The 14,249-nt window shown below is 46.4% G+C and overlaps 1 protein-coding gene across 1 annotated transcript in view; it reads right to left on the bottom strand.

Annotated features, from left to right (window-relative positions):
* Nucleotides 1-1,837: 1,837 nt before the first annotated feature.
* The window catches only part of GALM (galactose mutarotase), a 77,819-nt gene continuing 65,407 nt past the window's right edge, over nt 1,838-14,249 (bottom strand). The window contains exons 5-7 of the mRNA XM_003926794.4: nt 8,161-8,302; nt 6,622-6,796; nt 1,838-3,788 (exon numbers count right to left, since the gene is read on the bottom strand). Coding sequence (XP_003926843.1) covers nt 3,711-3,788; nt 6,622-6,796; nt 8,161-8,302 — 395 coding nt within the window. The 3' untranslated portion in view covers nt 1,838-3,710. The remainder of the gene's footprint in view (nt 3,789-6,621; nt 6,797-8,160; nt 8,303-14,249) is intronic.

Here is a 14,249-nt window from a genome sequence, read left to right as displayed (position 1 = left end):
CTCTTGTTTATGCTGTGGACGTAAATTTTATTTCTTGCTGGGGCCTTCAGTGGTTTCATCATAAAATTAAAGTTATGCTCACATGCTGTCACATGCCACAATGTACATCTCATAACCACGGGGAAGGGCTTCTCTCAAGCAAAGTTCTCGTCTGTGTGTTTCATGAAAAAGGACAGATTGGTTGCTGCCACAAAAAGAGTTTCTCTCAGTTTTTGCTTTGCTCAGATGCACGGTGTGACAAATGTAGGCTTTTTGTTTTTTTCTGAGATGGAGTCTCGCTCTTTCACCACGCTGGAGTGCAGTGGCATGAACTCGGCTCACTGTGACCTCCACCTCCAGGGTTCAACCAATTCCCCTGCCTCAGCCTCCCGAGTAGCTGGGATTACAGGTGCACAGCACCACGCCCAGCTAATTTTTTTGTATTTTTAGTAGAGATGGGGTTTCACCACGTTGGCCAGACTGGTCTCCAACCCCTGCCCTCAGCCAATCTCCCTACCTCGGCCTCCCAAACTGCTGGGATTGCAGGCGTAGGACACCAGGCCTGGCCACCTTTTTACTTTCTTTTATAAACTATTAATTTAAATGCCAGTAACTTATTTCAGCTGTCCCACAGGCGATGAATGCACTTACTTAGACTACTGCAGACTTGGCTTATAAAAACAATACTATTTTTGGACAGAAGAAATCGAAGTATTTGGCTAATAAATGCATTCTCAAACCTAGAGACTATTACATTAAGAACTAATTTGTAGTTTGTTTTGTCTCAGTGGATCCAGGGCTGGAATCGCCCCCATAGCGGCAGCAAGGGAGACCCTACTAGGGAGTGCTCCAAACTGTCTTGAGATAGGGCTGGCTGGATTCCAAAGAAAGAAGCTCTAAGTGTCAGGGTGATCGTCCAAAGCACTTATTAGGGGAACTTCCTTACAGAGTGCTGCAGCAATCGTAGAGAGAGAAAAGGTGTTCTGCCCAGGTATGTCAGCAGTGAGGGAACTTCTATGACAGTTTAAGGAATTTGGCTCAGAGCCAGTTTCTTTTAGTGTTTTAGGCAACAACCTAGGCGGTTTTATCAGTGCCTGGGAATGTTCAAGGCCCAGTTTGGCTTCAAGCCTGCTGTGAAAAACCTGCAGCTGGATGGGTGACACAGGGCAAGGCACTCTGTGACTTTTGGTCAGGATACAGAAAGGAGGGGGAACTGTGAATAAGAAAACGTTCATTCTCTTCTCTGGGATTTCCTAAATGATTGCTGGCACCTATAGTATGAGAACCCTGCATTGAACAATTGAATCAAATTTGTAGCTGGGTTGCAGTCAGATTAGTATTTCACCTCTGAGGCCTCTTGGCTAATAAATACATTGGAAATTTTAAAGAGTGGAGAAACCTGCAGGCAGCATCTTACTCAAGTCACCAAAGTTAACCTCACAGTAAAAAGACAACTGATCCTGAGATGTTTAATCAGCGTTAGATTAAAAAAAAAAAAAGAGAAAGAAGAGAAGACAACCGAGCATGTGCCATCAGGGCTGGTGTGTGAAGAGCACAGCATCACACCTGACATCCTGAACCCCTTCACAGACCCAGCAGAGCGCTGTGTACAGAGCAGGGGCTCAGAAAATCCATGCTGAAATCAATTAAAAAATAAGCAAGATCTTTGGTTTATTCTCGGTTATAAAGAAAGAGGAAGTATGGAAAGCTACTTCCAGTGAGATAGCTTTCCTGTTAGGTAGGGAAATGCTGGGGCTCCCATTGAAGGGTAAGGTAGAATCCAGAACACACCCACATTCTCAGTCCATTTCCCAAAGGTCCACGCCTGGTGATTTAAGGCTGAGTAAAGGAACAAGTCTTTTGAAGATGCAGATTTTGGTTTTATTTCAATTCAGTACAGTATATATTAGTATAACACTTTTTTTTTCCCCAAAAATCACCAACCCAAACCCATCACCGATGCTTTGATTGTCCAGGAAAGAAAGAGCCCCCAGCCTTCTCACATAACACTACAATCTCTGTCCCCGGTGCAATGTGTCATCCTCGCTGTGCTGTGAAAGGCAAGGCTCTCTCCTCACCCTAACACAGCTCCTGTCGCCAGTGCTTGCCTGCTGTTCTTCCCCTGCCTTGGCCTGGCTGTGCTTTCTGAGTTAACCCAAAGGCTCTTCCAGGCCTTTTCCTCTTGGAATTCCCCTCCTCACTAGAGAGAGAGCTGTCTTTTTTCTCTCTTTTTTTGAGACGAAGTTTGGCTCTGTTGCCCAGGCTAAAGTGCAGTGGCGTGATCTTGGCTCACTGCATCCTCCACCTCCTGGGTTCAAGGGATTCTCCTGTCTCAGCCTCCTGAATAGCTGAGATTACAGGCATTTTTGTATTTTCAGTGGAGATGAGGTTTCGCCATGATGGCCAGGCTCTCAAACTCCTGACCTTAAGCAATCCTCCCGCCTTGGCCTCCCAAAGTGCTAGGATTATAGGCGTGAGCCACCACACCTGGCCGTAAATGACAGATTCTTTTTGGATATTTTGATCTTGCACTTTAAGTCATACCAACTTTAATGCTATGAGACAGTTCAGTACAACCTAATGTTTCTTATAAAAATGAATCTGAGAAGCAAAGCTGGCTGCAAAAGTCAGAGCAGGTGTCATACCCCTCTTTGTCCCTCAGTGGTCCTGGGCATATCCTGGTAGACTGAGGTAGAGGCCAGGAGGGGGACTTGCATTTGCATGACCTGAATTCAAGTCTTGGCTCAACTTTTTAGGTAGTAGCTTGTTGGTCCTCAACCTCTCTAAGCCTCCGTTTTCTGACTTATCAATCATCTACTACTCTATAGAAACAGGTCCATCTGCCAGTCTGCAGATTGAGCTAATGTGACATTTGAAAACTCGGGGGTGCTGCAATAGAGTAAGGTGGTTAGAGGCGGAGGAGGAGGAACAAAAGCAGTGAGAGAATAGCTTTAAGAAAAGGAAGGGCGGCCGGCACAGTGGCTCACGCCTGTAATCCCAGCACTTTGGGAGGCTGAGGCAGGCGGATCACCTGAGGTCTGGAGTTTGAGACCAGCCTGACCAATATGGTGAAACCCCATCTTTAAAAAAACAAAACAAAACAAAAAAAAAAACAACACTTTTAAAAGGCATTGGGATTCCTCTGCTTTTAGATCATTGGTAGGCAGAAAAATAGTTTGTTCTACCAGGAATCACAAGTTGGAACTGAGTATTCTCCAAAGTGGAAATTCTAGAGTGTAGTGTCACTCCAAGCAAAGATTATTCAGTTCTCATCCCCAACATCCAAAACTACCTGTCAGAAGGGTTAAACCAGGTCAAAACAGTCCAGCACAATTAGGCTTCATCAAACAATAAAAAAAAAAAAAAAAAAAAAAAAAAAAAGAAAGAAAGAAAGAAAAGGAAGGGCGAAAAGTTGAAAGTGACAGGGTGGAGAGGTGGAGCCAACAGCAGCACGGGAGTCCTTGCCTAGCACCAGGGCTTAGATGACAACATTGGTAGTTGGGTTCACTGCCTTCTGAACTGCACAGAGAATCAAGCTGGTCATTAGACATGGCCTGGAGCCAGTCACTGGAAAAGGAAATCAATATCCAGACTGATTCTGATGACAGCCACCATTTGTATGATTGTAATCCATCGAATCATTTTGAGAGCTTCTTAATCTTCACCTTTTTTCTGGACAGGAGACAGGTGGCTGAGCTTAGCCCTGGACCAGGTCATATCCTCACAGTTTCTTAAGCCACAGAAAACTTGAACCAGGTGGTGTGGTCATACTCCTCACCAGGCCTCAGCAGCACAGGAGGGAAGTGGGGCTGTGAAGGGGGAAACAACACAGGTGATGCTTGATGGCGCAGGCTGCAACATTAACCATTCAGGTGTGCTTCTGGAAGGGCCTCTAGACCAGTGTGCTGTGGGGACAGCCGCCAGTGCAGGAACTGTTTATGACTGGTTCATAGTGAGATAAAGAACTTTGGGCTGGGCTTGGTGTGGGAGGCCGAGGTGAGTGGAACACAAGGTTAGGAGATCGAGACCATCCTGGCTAAGACAGTGAAAACCCATCTCTACTAAAAATACAAAAAGTAAGCCGGGCATGGTGGCATGCACCTGTAGTCCCAGCTACTTGGGAGGCGGAGGCAGGAGAATCGCTTGAACCTGGGAAGCAAGGTTGCAGTGAGCTGAGATGGCACCACTGCACTCCAGCCTGAGCAACAGAGTGAGATACTGTTTAAACAAAACAAAACAAAACAAAAAAAACTTTAATCAGAATGAAAATCTGCTATATCACTAAACATGCTTTGTTAAAGTGAGACTTTCCTGATGAAGGAAAGTAGTGTGTTGATCTATAATCTGGTGCAAGATGTAGGCTTTTTTTTTTTTTTTTTTTTTTTTGAGACAGAGTCTCACTCTGTCTCCCAGTCTGGGGTGCCGGGGAGCGATGTCAGCTCACTGCAACCTCCACCTCCCAGGTTCAAGTGATTCTCCTGCCTCAGCCTCCCAAGTATCTGGGATTACAGGCACCTACCACCATGCCCAGCTGATTTTTGTGTTTTTAGTTGAGACGGTTTTTTTTTGTTTTGTTTTGTTTTTTGTTTTTTTGTTTTTTTTGAGACGGAGTTTCACTCTTGTTACCCAGGCTGGAGTGCAATGGCGCGATCTCGGCTCACCGCAACCTCCGCCTCCTGGGTTCAAGCAATTCTCCTGCCTCAGCCTCCTGAGTAGCTGGGATTACAGGCACGTGCCACCATGCCCAGCTAATTTTTTGTATTTTTAGTAGAGACGGGGTTTCACCATGTTGACCAGGATGGTCTCGATCTCTCGACCTCGTGATCCACCCGCCTCAGCCTCCCAAAGTGCTGGGATTACAGGCTTGAGCCACCGCGCCCGGCTGGTTTTTTTTTTTTTTTAGACCGAGTTTCGCTCTTGTTACCCAGGCTGGAGTGCAATGGCACGATCTCGGCTTACCACAACCTCTGCCTCCTGGGTTCAGGCAATTCTCCTGCCTCAGCCTCCCCAGTAGCTGGGATTACAGGCACGCGCCTCCATGCCCAGCTAATTTTTTTTTGTGTGTGTGTGTTTTTTTTTTTTTTGAGACGGAGTTTCGCTCTTGTTACCCAGGCTGGAGTGCAATGGCACGAGCTCGGCTCACCGCAACCTCCGCCTCCTGGATTCAAGCAATTCTCCTGCCTCAGCCTCCTGAGTAGCTGGGATTACAGGCATGCGCCAACCTGCCCAGCTAATTTTTTAGTATTTTTAGTAGAGACGGGGTTTCACCATGTTGACCAGGATGGTCTCGATCTCTCGACCTCATGATCCACCCGCCTCGGCCTCCCAAAGTGCTGGGATTACAGGCTTGAGCCACTGCCCCTGGCTTTTTTTTGTATTTTTAGTAGAGATGGGGTTTCACCATGTTGACCAGGATGGTCTCAATCTCTTGACCTCATGATCCAGCCGCCTTGGCCTCCCAAAGTGCTGGGATTACAGGCTTAAGCCACCGCGCCTGGCCTGAGACAGGGTTTTGTCATGTTGGCCAGGCTGGTCTAGAACTCCTGACCTCAAGTGATATGTCTGTCTTGGCCTCTCAAAGTGCTAGGATTACAAGTGTAAGCCACTGCACCTGGCCCTATTTTTTTTTTTTTTTAAGACAGGGTCTCATTCTGTTGTATAGGCTGGAGTGCAGTGGTGTGATCATGGCTCACTGCAGCCTCAACCTCCCAGGCTCAAATGATCCTCCCACCTCAGCCTCCTATATAGCTGGGGCCGCAGGTGTGCACCACCACACCTGGCTAATTTTTCTAATAATCTGTAGAGATAGGGTCTCCTTGTGTTGCCTAGGTTGGCTTCAATCTCGAGCTCAAGCAATCCTCCCACCTCAGCCTCCCAAAGTGCTGGGATTACAAGCAGGAGCCATCTTGCCAGCCCAAGGTGCATGCTTCTTATTGTGGGCTGGTACTTTTAGGAGTACTGCTCTAGGCAATAGCCAGAAAAGAAAGCTAGGAGGGAACACATAGGAGGAGATGATATGGAAGTTCTCCTTAAGTATGGTTGCAGAAAACGAGAAGGTATTGATAAGGAGAAACATCAAACTGGATAAAGGCTTTGAAGGTACAAAATTGGAGCTTTCTTAAAAATATGTAAATGCCATGTCAGTAGCTTGACTATGGGTTTTCTGTTTATCATGACTTGGAGAAGAGAATAAGCATGAACTTTTGAGCCAGGCACAGTGGTTCACGCCTGTAATCCTAGCAATTTGGTAGGCCAAGGCAGGTGGATCACTTGAGGTCAGGAGCTCGAGACCAGCCTGACCAACATGGTAAGACCTCGTCTCTACTAAAAATACAAAAATTAGCCAGGCGTGGAGGTGGGTGCCTGTAATCCCAGCTACTTGGGAGGCTGAGGCAGGAGAATCACTTGGACCCAGGAGGCAGAGGTTGCAATGAGCTGATATCATATCACTGCACTGCAGCCTGGGCAAGAGAGTGAGACTCTGTCTCAAAAAACAAACAAACAAAAGAACTTTTTGAATCAAACAAACAAATAAAACATGAACTTTTGAATCATACAACCTGATTTGAGTGTAGTGAACTCGGTTGTGTAGTGTGACTTTGGACACAAACTGCATTCTAACAAGCTAGCCTGTGGCATTACCTGATTGACTGCATCAGGCCAGTTCTGAGTCTCCAGGCAGAAACCAGAGTGCTTGGGATAGACAGCTCCACTCTTGCCGTTTAAGGTGCCATCCAGGAAATTGCCCGTGTAAAACTGGACCCCGGGCTGGGTGGTGTGTACTTCCAGCACCCGCCCGCTTGCAGCATGATGCACCCTGGGAAGAAACACAAACCACATGAGTCCAGGAAGAAAAGCAGGTGGGGAGGAGTAGAAGCTGGGAAGTGGCTTTGAGACAGGAAATCAGATCCAGCCACAGAGCAGGAACAAGATATAAGGAGGAGATGAAGGCAGGAAGAGCAGGATGGAAAATTCTTCCAGTCTCAAAGGCAAGGCATGAGCAGGCGGCTTCGAGGATCCTCAACAGCAATGTCTCATTCTGATCTTGGCTTCTTTTGGGCATCACAAAACAGACTTACCCTTGCCTGCCAGCTGGGGAGTAGGGAGGAACGAAGCAGCCAGATTGGAGGAGGAAAGCCCTGGAGGAGCTAAGATTTTTTTTTTTTTTAAATAGAGTCTTGCTCTATTACCCAGGCTGGAGTGCAGTGGATCAATCTCGGCTCACTGCAACCTCTGCACCCTGGGCTCAAGCAGTTCTCCCACCTCAGCTCCCCAGTAGCTGGGATGAGGTGTGTGCCACCACATCAAGCTAATTTTTATTTGTTTGTTTGTTTTGAGATAGACTCTGGCTCTTCCGCCCAGGGGGCGTCCAGTGCTGCAATCTTGGCTCACTGCAACCTCCGCCCCATGGGTTCAAGTGATTCTCCTGCCTCAGCCTCTCAACTAGCTGGGATTACAGGTGCCTGCCACTATGCTAAGCTAATTATTTGTATTTTTAGTAGAGATGGGGTTTCATCATGTTGGCTAGGCTGGTCTTAAACTACTGACCTCAGGTGATCTGACCACCTCAGCCTCCCAAAGTGCTGGGATTACAGACATGAGCCACTGCGCCCAGCCCGAGATTCTTTTCGGAGTCTTGCTCTGTCGCCCAGGTTGGAGTGCAGTGGCGCAATCTCAGCTCACTGCAACCTCCAGGGTTCAAGTAATTCTCCTGCCTCAGCCTCCCGAGTAGCTGGGAGTATAGGCACCTGCCACCAAGCCTGGCTAATTTTTGTATTTTTAGTTGAGACGGGGTTTCACCACTTTGACCAGGCTGGTCTTGAACTCCTGACTTCAGGTGATCCACCCATCTCAGCCTCCCAAAGTGCTAGTCTTACAGGCGTGAGCCACTGTGCCTGGCCCAAATTAAGGCTTCTAACAATGGGCCTTAAAGAACAAGCAGAGAGGGAGAGAGGAGGCACTGAGGGTGGAGGAATATGGGTAATGGGAGGTAGGAGGAGGGGGATGAATTCTACAGAGCTCACCTGTGCCATGGGAGCTTTGAGAAGATATGAAATGTGGTACTGGGTTACCTGTAGCATAGTAAATGCTATTGATATGGCCAGAGGAAAAGCTCCAAAGGAAAATAGGAGTTGATGTCAGTTTCTTTCTTACAGATTCAGGAAGAGAAAAATACCTGACCTTGCACAAAAATGCTTTTCTTTAGATCCCTTCAGACAGAAATTGTGGTCAAAACCATTGAGATGGAAGTCCTGCAGGTGTTTTCCAAGCTCCACTGGCTTTCTCAGGTCGAATGCAGTTCCTTGCACTGGGGCCACTTCTCCTGATGGGAAGAGACAGAAAACAAAGGTGATAAACATCCAAGTCTCATATTTATTTATACAGAGCCTCCCCAAGACCCACTGGTTCTACCCTCTCAGCCTTCATTTGAATTTGTTAAGGAGATGGGAGCCCAGATCCTGGGAAACATGCAGGGAGCCCATCTCTACCAAAAAAATAAATAAATAAAATTAGCCAGGCATAGTGATGGGCACCTGTGGTCTTAGCTACTCAGGAGGCTGAGGCAGGAGGATTGCTTGAGCCCAGGAGGTCAATGCTACAGTCAGCCATGATTACATTGCCACACCTCAGTATGGGTGACAGAATGAGACTCTGTCTTGTTAAAAAACAAACAAATAGGGAGAGGGAGGGTTAGAGAAAACAAAACAAAACAAAAAAAACACAAAAAAAGAAATAAATAGAGTATATGGGAATATGGGCTCAGGTTATATGCAAATACCACAGCATTTTATAGAAGGAACTAGAGTAGGCTAGGTGCGGTGGCTCACGTGTGTAATCCTAGCAATTTGGGAGGTGAAGGTGGGTGGATCACCTGAGGTCAGGAGTTCAACACGAGCCTGGCCATCATGGTGAAACCCCATCTTTTTTTTTTTTTTTTTTTTTTTTTGAGACGGAGTTTCGCTCCTGTTACCCAGGCTGGAGTGCAATGGCGTGATCTCGGCTCACCGCAACCTCCGCCTCCTGGGTTCAGGCAATTCTCCTGCCTCAGCCTCCTGAGTAGCTGGGATTATAGGCACGCGCCACCATGCCTAGCTAATTTTTTTGTATTTTTAGTAGAGACGGGGTTTCACCATGTTGACCGGGATGGTCTCGATCTCTTGACCTCGTGATCCACCCGCCTCAGCCTCCCAAAGTGCTGGGATTACAGGCTTGAGCCACCGCGCCCGGCTGAAACCCCATCTTTAAAAAAAAAAAAAGAAGGAACTAGAGTATCCATTGATTTGAGTATCAGTAGGCTGTCCTGGAACCAATCTTCCATTGATTCCAAGGGACAATGGAAAATATACTCATAAATATATAGTAACATATATATATATAAACCAGAGTTGTTCTAGCTGAATCAAGTACAGGTTCTGAGCAGCTCAGGTGGAAAACCCCAGGATGAGATGACGGCAGAGGTCTACTTCTTAAAATTATGGCCCACCCAGGAGTAAGTAACAGCCAGGTGATAGAACCTTGCACCAAGTACAGAGAATCCCAGGTTCCTCTGTAGCAGGTCAAATCACTGGCCATTTTTTCTTGAGGAAGAAAGAGAAAAAGGCTCTTTTTAGAGCCCTAAGCAATGATACGGTTGAGTCTTTTTTTAAAAGTTTTTTTTTCCTTCTTTTTTTCTTTTTTTGAGACAGAGTTTTCCTCTTGTTGCCCAGGCTGGAGTACAACAGCACGATCTCAGTTCACTGCAACCTCTGTGTCTTGGGTTCAAGTGATTCCCCTGCCTCAGCCTCCCAAGTAGTTGGAATTACAAGCACAGGCCACCATGCCCAGCTAATTTTTGTATTTTTAGCAGAGACAGGGTTTTACCATGTTGGCCAGGCTAGTCTCAAACTCCTGACCTTAGGTGATCCACCTGCCTCGGCCTCCCAAAGTGCTGGGATTACAGGCATGAGCCATTGCACCGGCCTAAAAAGTTTTCTTACAGTCCCAGAGCTGTCTCATATATTTTAAAGGTAAATGCAACTATTAGGAGGTTAGCATACTCTTTTAGGGTGATAATTATTTTTTCCTTTCATGTGGTCTGATGGCAATTTTAGGAACTTGGCTTCTACTGTTATTAGGGGAGAGATGTAGCATGCAAAGTAGAGCTGAAATCTTAGGAGGCTAAGAAAAAGCAGGAACTTGTACCTTACCATTAAAATAATTTAAAAAGTAAAAGAAGAACCCACTGCCAGTCATTTAAAACATTTGGTTCTGCTTTGTGGGTTCCTAAATGCTGAGAGAACACACAAATCTGAGTAAAAGAGGATTTTTTTTTTTTTTTTTTTTTTTTTTTGAGACAGTCTCACTCCGTTGCCCAGGCTGGAATGCAGTGGCATGATCTCAGCTCACTGCAATCTCCACCTCCTGGATTCAAGCAATTCTCCTGCCTCAGCCTCCCAAGTAGCTGGGACTACAGGCGTATGCCACGACTTCAGCTAATTTTTTTGTATTTTCAGTAGAGTCAGGGTTTCACAGTGTTGGCCAGGCTAGTCTTGAACTCCTGACCTCAAGTGATCCACCTACCATGGCCTCCCAAAGTGCTGGGATTACAGGTGTGAACCACCACACCCAGCCTCATTTTTTTTTTTTTTAAGACGGAGTCTCGCCCTGTTGCCCAGGCTGGAGTGCAGTGGCACAATCTCGTCGCACTGCAACCTCCACCTCCCAGGTTCAAGCAATTCTCCTGTCTCAGCCTCCCGAGTAGCAGGAACTACAGGCACCCACTGCCACACTCGGCTAATCTTTGTATTTTTAGTAGAGATGGGGTTTCACCACGTTGGCCAGGCTGGTCTTGAACTCCTGACCTTGTGATTCACCAGCCTCGGCCTCCCAAAGTGCTGTTATTACAGGCGTCAGCCACTGCGCCTGGCCCCCATTTCTTTTCTTAAACTCACAGCTGCAGTTCATGAATCAAGTCTGGCATGATCATGGCTCACTGCAGCCTTGACCTGCTGCAACCTAGTGTTTGCAGACTGGGATTCTGAGTTCACATACGGCTCAGGGTGCCTGGGCATAAAGCACTCAAGTGAGGCACTAAGGTCTAGGCGATACCATCCTGGTGTCCACTGTTCAACCGAGAGAATCTGGGAAGCACACATAGGAATCCTTGCTCTTTTTTGTTTGTTTTGAGACAGAGTTTCACTCTGTCATCCAAGCTGGAGTGCAGTGGCGCAATCTTGGCTCACCGTAATCTCCGTCTCCCAGGTTCAAGTGATCCTCCCATCTCAGCCTCCCAGGTAGCTGGGATTATGGGTGTACACCATCATGTCAAGCTAAATTTTATATTTTTAGCAGAGATGGGGTTTCACCATGTTGGCCAGGCTCGTCTAAACTTCTGACCTCAAGTGACCTGCCTACCTTGGCCTCCAAAAGTGCTGGGATTACAGGCGTGAGTCACTGTGCCAAATTTTAAAATAGGGAATATTTGCACATGCAACCAATTTTTTCTTTGACTTTTTAAATTTTTTGAGACAGAGTCTTGCTGTGTTGCCCAGACTGGAGTGCAGTAGTGTGATCTTGGCTCACTGAAACCTCCACCTCCCAGGTTCAAGCGATTCTCCTGCCTCAGCCTCTGGAGAAGCCGGGATTACAAGTGCCCACTACCATGCCTGGTTCGTTTTTCTTTCTTTTTTTTTTTTTTTTTGATTTTTAGTAAAGACCGGGTTTCGCCATTTTGGCCAGGCTGGTCTCGAACTCCTGACCTCAAGTGATCCACCTGCCTCAGCCTTCCAACGTGCAGGGATTACAGGTGTGAGCCACTGGGCCCAGCTCCACATGCAACCAATTTAATGGTAACGAATGTAAAAGGTAAAAAATATCATATAATCAGAGGCCAGGCGCGGCGGCTCAAGCCTGTAATCCCAGCACTTTGGGAGGCTGAGGCGGGTGGATCACGAGGTTGAAAGATCGAGACCATCCTGGTCAACATGGTGAAACCCCGTCTCTACTAAAAATACAAAAAACTAGCTGGGCGTGGTGGTGCATGCCTGTAATCCCAGCTACTTAGGAGGCTGAGGCAGGAGAATTGCCTGAGCCCAGGAGGCGGAGGTTGCGGTGAGCCGAGATCGCACCATTGCACTCCAGCCTGGGTAACAAGAGCGAAACTCCGTCTCAAAAAAAAAAAAAAAAAAAAAAAAAAAATCATATAATCAAAGAACTTTTCTTATCTTTGTTCCCCACATATCCAGTTTCTTACAACAGAAGCACCCATCATTACTGGCTTCTCTCTTTTAAAAGCATTTTTATTTATGTATTTATTTTTTAGAGATGGTATCACTCTGTTGCCCAGGCTGGAGTGCAGTGGACGATCATAACTCATGGAACTGGAACTCCTGGGCTCAAGCAAGCCTCCTGCCCCAACCTGTGGAGTAGCTGGGACACGTGCTTGCCTCCATGCCTGGGTTGTTACTGTTTTCCATGCACAATTCCAAAGGTATTACAAAGATACCAAGCATCTAAGTGTACACTCACAAACACACACAAACCTGGCAGCCAGTCTCCACCTTGATCTTTTCACTCAGTGTATCTTAGTTTGTTTCCAAATTTATTCCTAAGCATTTCATTGGACAGTTCAATATACACTCATGTTTTTCTCCATGATAATTAGTCTATTCAGAATTTCTTTTTTTTTTTGAGACGGAGTCTGACTCTGTTTCCCAGGTTGGAGTGCAGTGGCTCGATCTCGGCTCACTGCAACCTCTGTCTCCTAGGTTCAAGCAGTTCTCCTGCCTTGGCCTCCCAAGTAGCTGGGATTACAGGCATGTGCCACCACACCTGGCTAATTTTGTATTTTTGATAGAGATGGGGTTTCACCATGTTGGTCAGGCTGGTCTCAAACTCCTGACCTCAGGTGATCCGCCCACCTTGGCCTCCCAAAGTGCTGGGATTACAGGTGTGAGCCACCACACCCAGCCTATATAAGCATTTAATCCTCCTTTTCTTAGATAGAATCTGCTCTCAGCTTCTTCCTCCCTTTTTCTCCTTCCTCTGCCACCTGAGTTAGGTTGCAGACACTTTCAACTGAAAGCATTCTAATAAAGGCACTTTTGTTTCCCAGTAGATGGTGCTAGAGACACAATAGAAAGAGGCTGTTTTACAGCCTCTAAACCCTGATCAGCCTATAAACCCTGGCAGAATTCAGTTTAACCTTTTCGATCTTGAAAGCCAAGGGCCAAATCCTAGACAGCAGTGTGACCCGCTTGGGTATGCTTTTGTTCTGCGATGTTAACATGATAAACCACCTCCCAGACTTGCATGGTGCCTCACGCCTGTAATCCCAGCACTTTGGGAGGCGGAGACAGGCAGATCACTTGAGGTGAGGAGTTTGAGACCAGCCTGGGCAACATGGTGAAACCTGGTCTCTACTAAAAATACAAAAATTAGCCAGGCATGGTGGCGCGTACCTGTAATACCAGCTACTCGGTAAGCTGAGGCACGAGAATTGCCTGAACTCGGGAGATAGAGGTTATGCTGAGCCAAGATTTTGCCACTGCACACCAGGCTGGGTGACAGACCCTATCTCAAACAAACAAACCAACAAACAAACAAAATAAAAGGAAAAGGCAACAATAAATCTTCTTTTTCTCTTTTTTAGAGACAGGGTCCTGCTATGTTCAAATGATCCTCCTACCTCAACCTCCTGAGTAGCTAAGACTACAGGTGTCTGGCCAATTATATATATGTATATAAATAACTTTTTTTTTTTAAAGAGGCAGAGTCTTGCTCTGTTACCCAGGCTGTAGTGCAGTGGCATGATCATGGCTCACTGCAGCCTCAACCTGCCAGGCTCAGGTGATCCTCCTGCCTCAGCCTCCCTAGTAGCTGGGACCCCAGGCATATACTGCCACGCCTGGCTAATTTTTGAATTACTTGTAGAGATGAGGGTCTCACTGTGTTGTGTAGGCTGGTTTCAAACTCCTGGGCTCAAGCAATCCTCCTGCCTCAGCCTCCCAAATTACTGGGTTTACAGGCATGAGACACCATGCTCAGCAATTCTTCATGAAACAATAAGACTCGGGAAAAAAAGCCATTATTCTCATGGGCTAAAGAAGTTTTTAATCTTACCAACCTATATTCTGAGTAGTAACTTACTATTTCTTCTATAACTTTAAATGGGGTTCACAATATTCTTCCTAAAAGCTATAGTCAACTCAAAATCTAACCCTTGTGACAGTCCTAGTGTGATGGACTTAGGTCAGCCAAAATTGCTTATAATTATTTCCCTTAAAGTATAA

This window comes from Saimiri boliviensis, chromosome 1 (assembly GCF_048565385.1).
Source record: "Saimiri boliviensis isolate mSaiBol1 chromosome 1, mSaiBol1.pri, whole genome shotgun sequence".
NCBI lineage: Eukaryota > Metazoa > Chordata > Mammalia > Primates > Cebidae > Saimiri > Saimiri boliviensis.
This window is presented reverse-complemented; position numbering and strand designations above follow the sequence as displayed.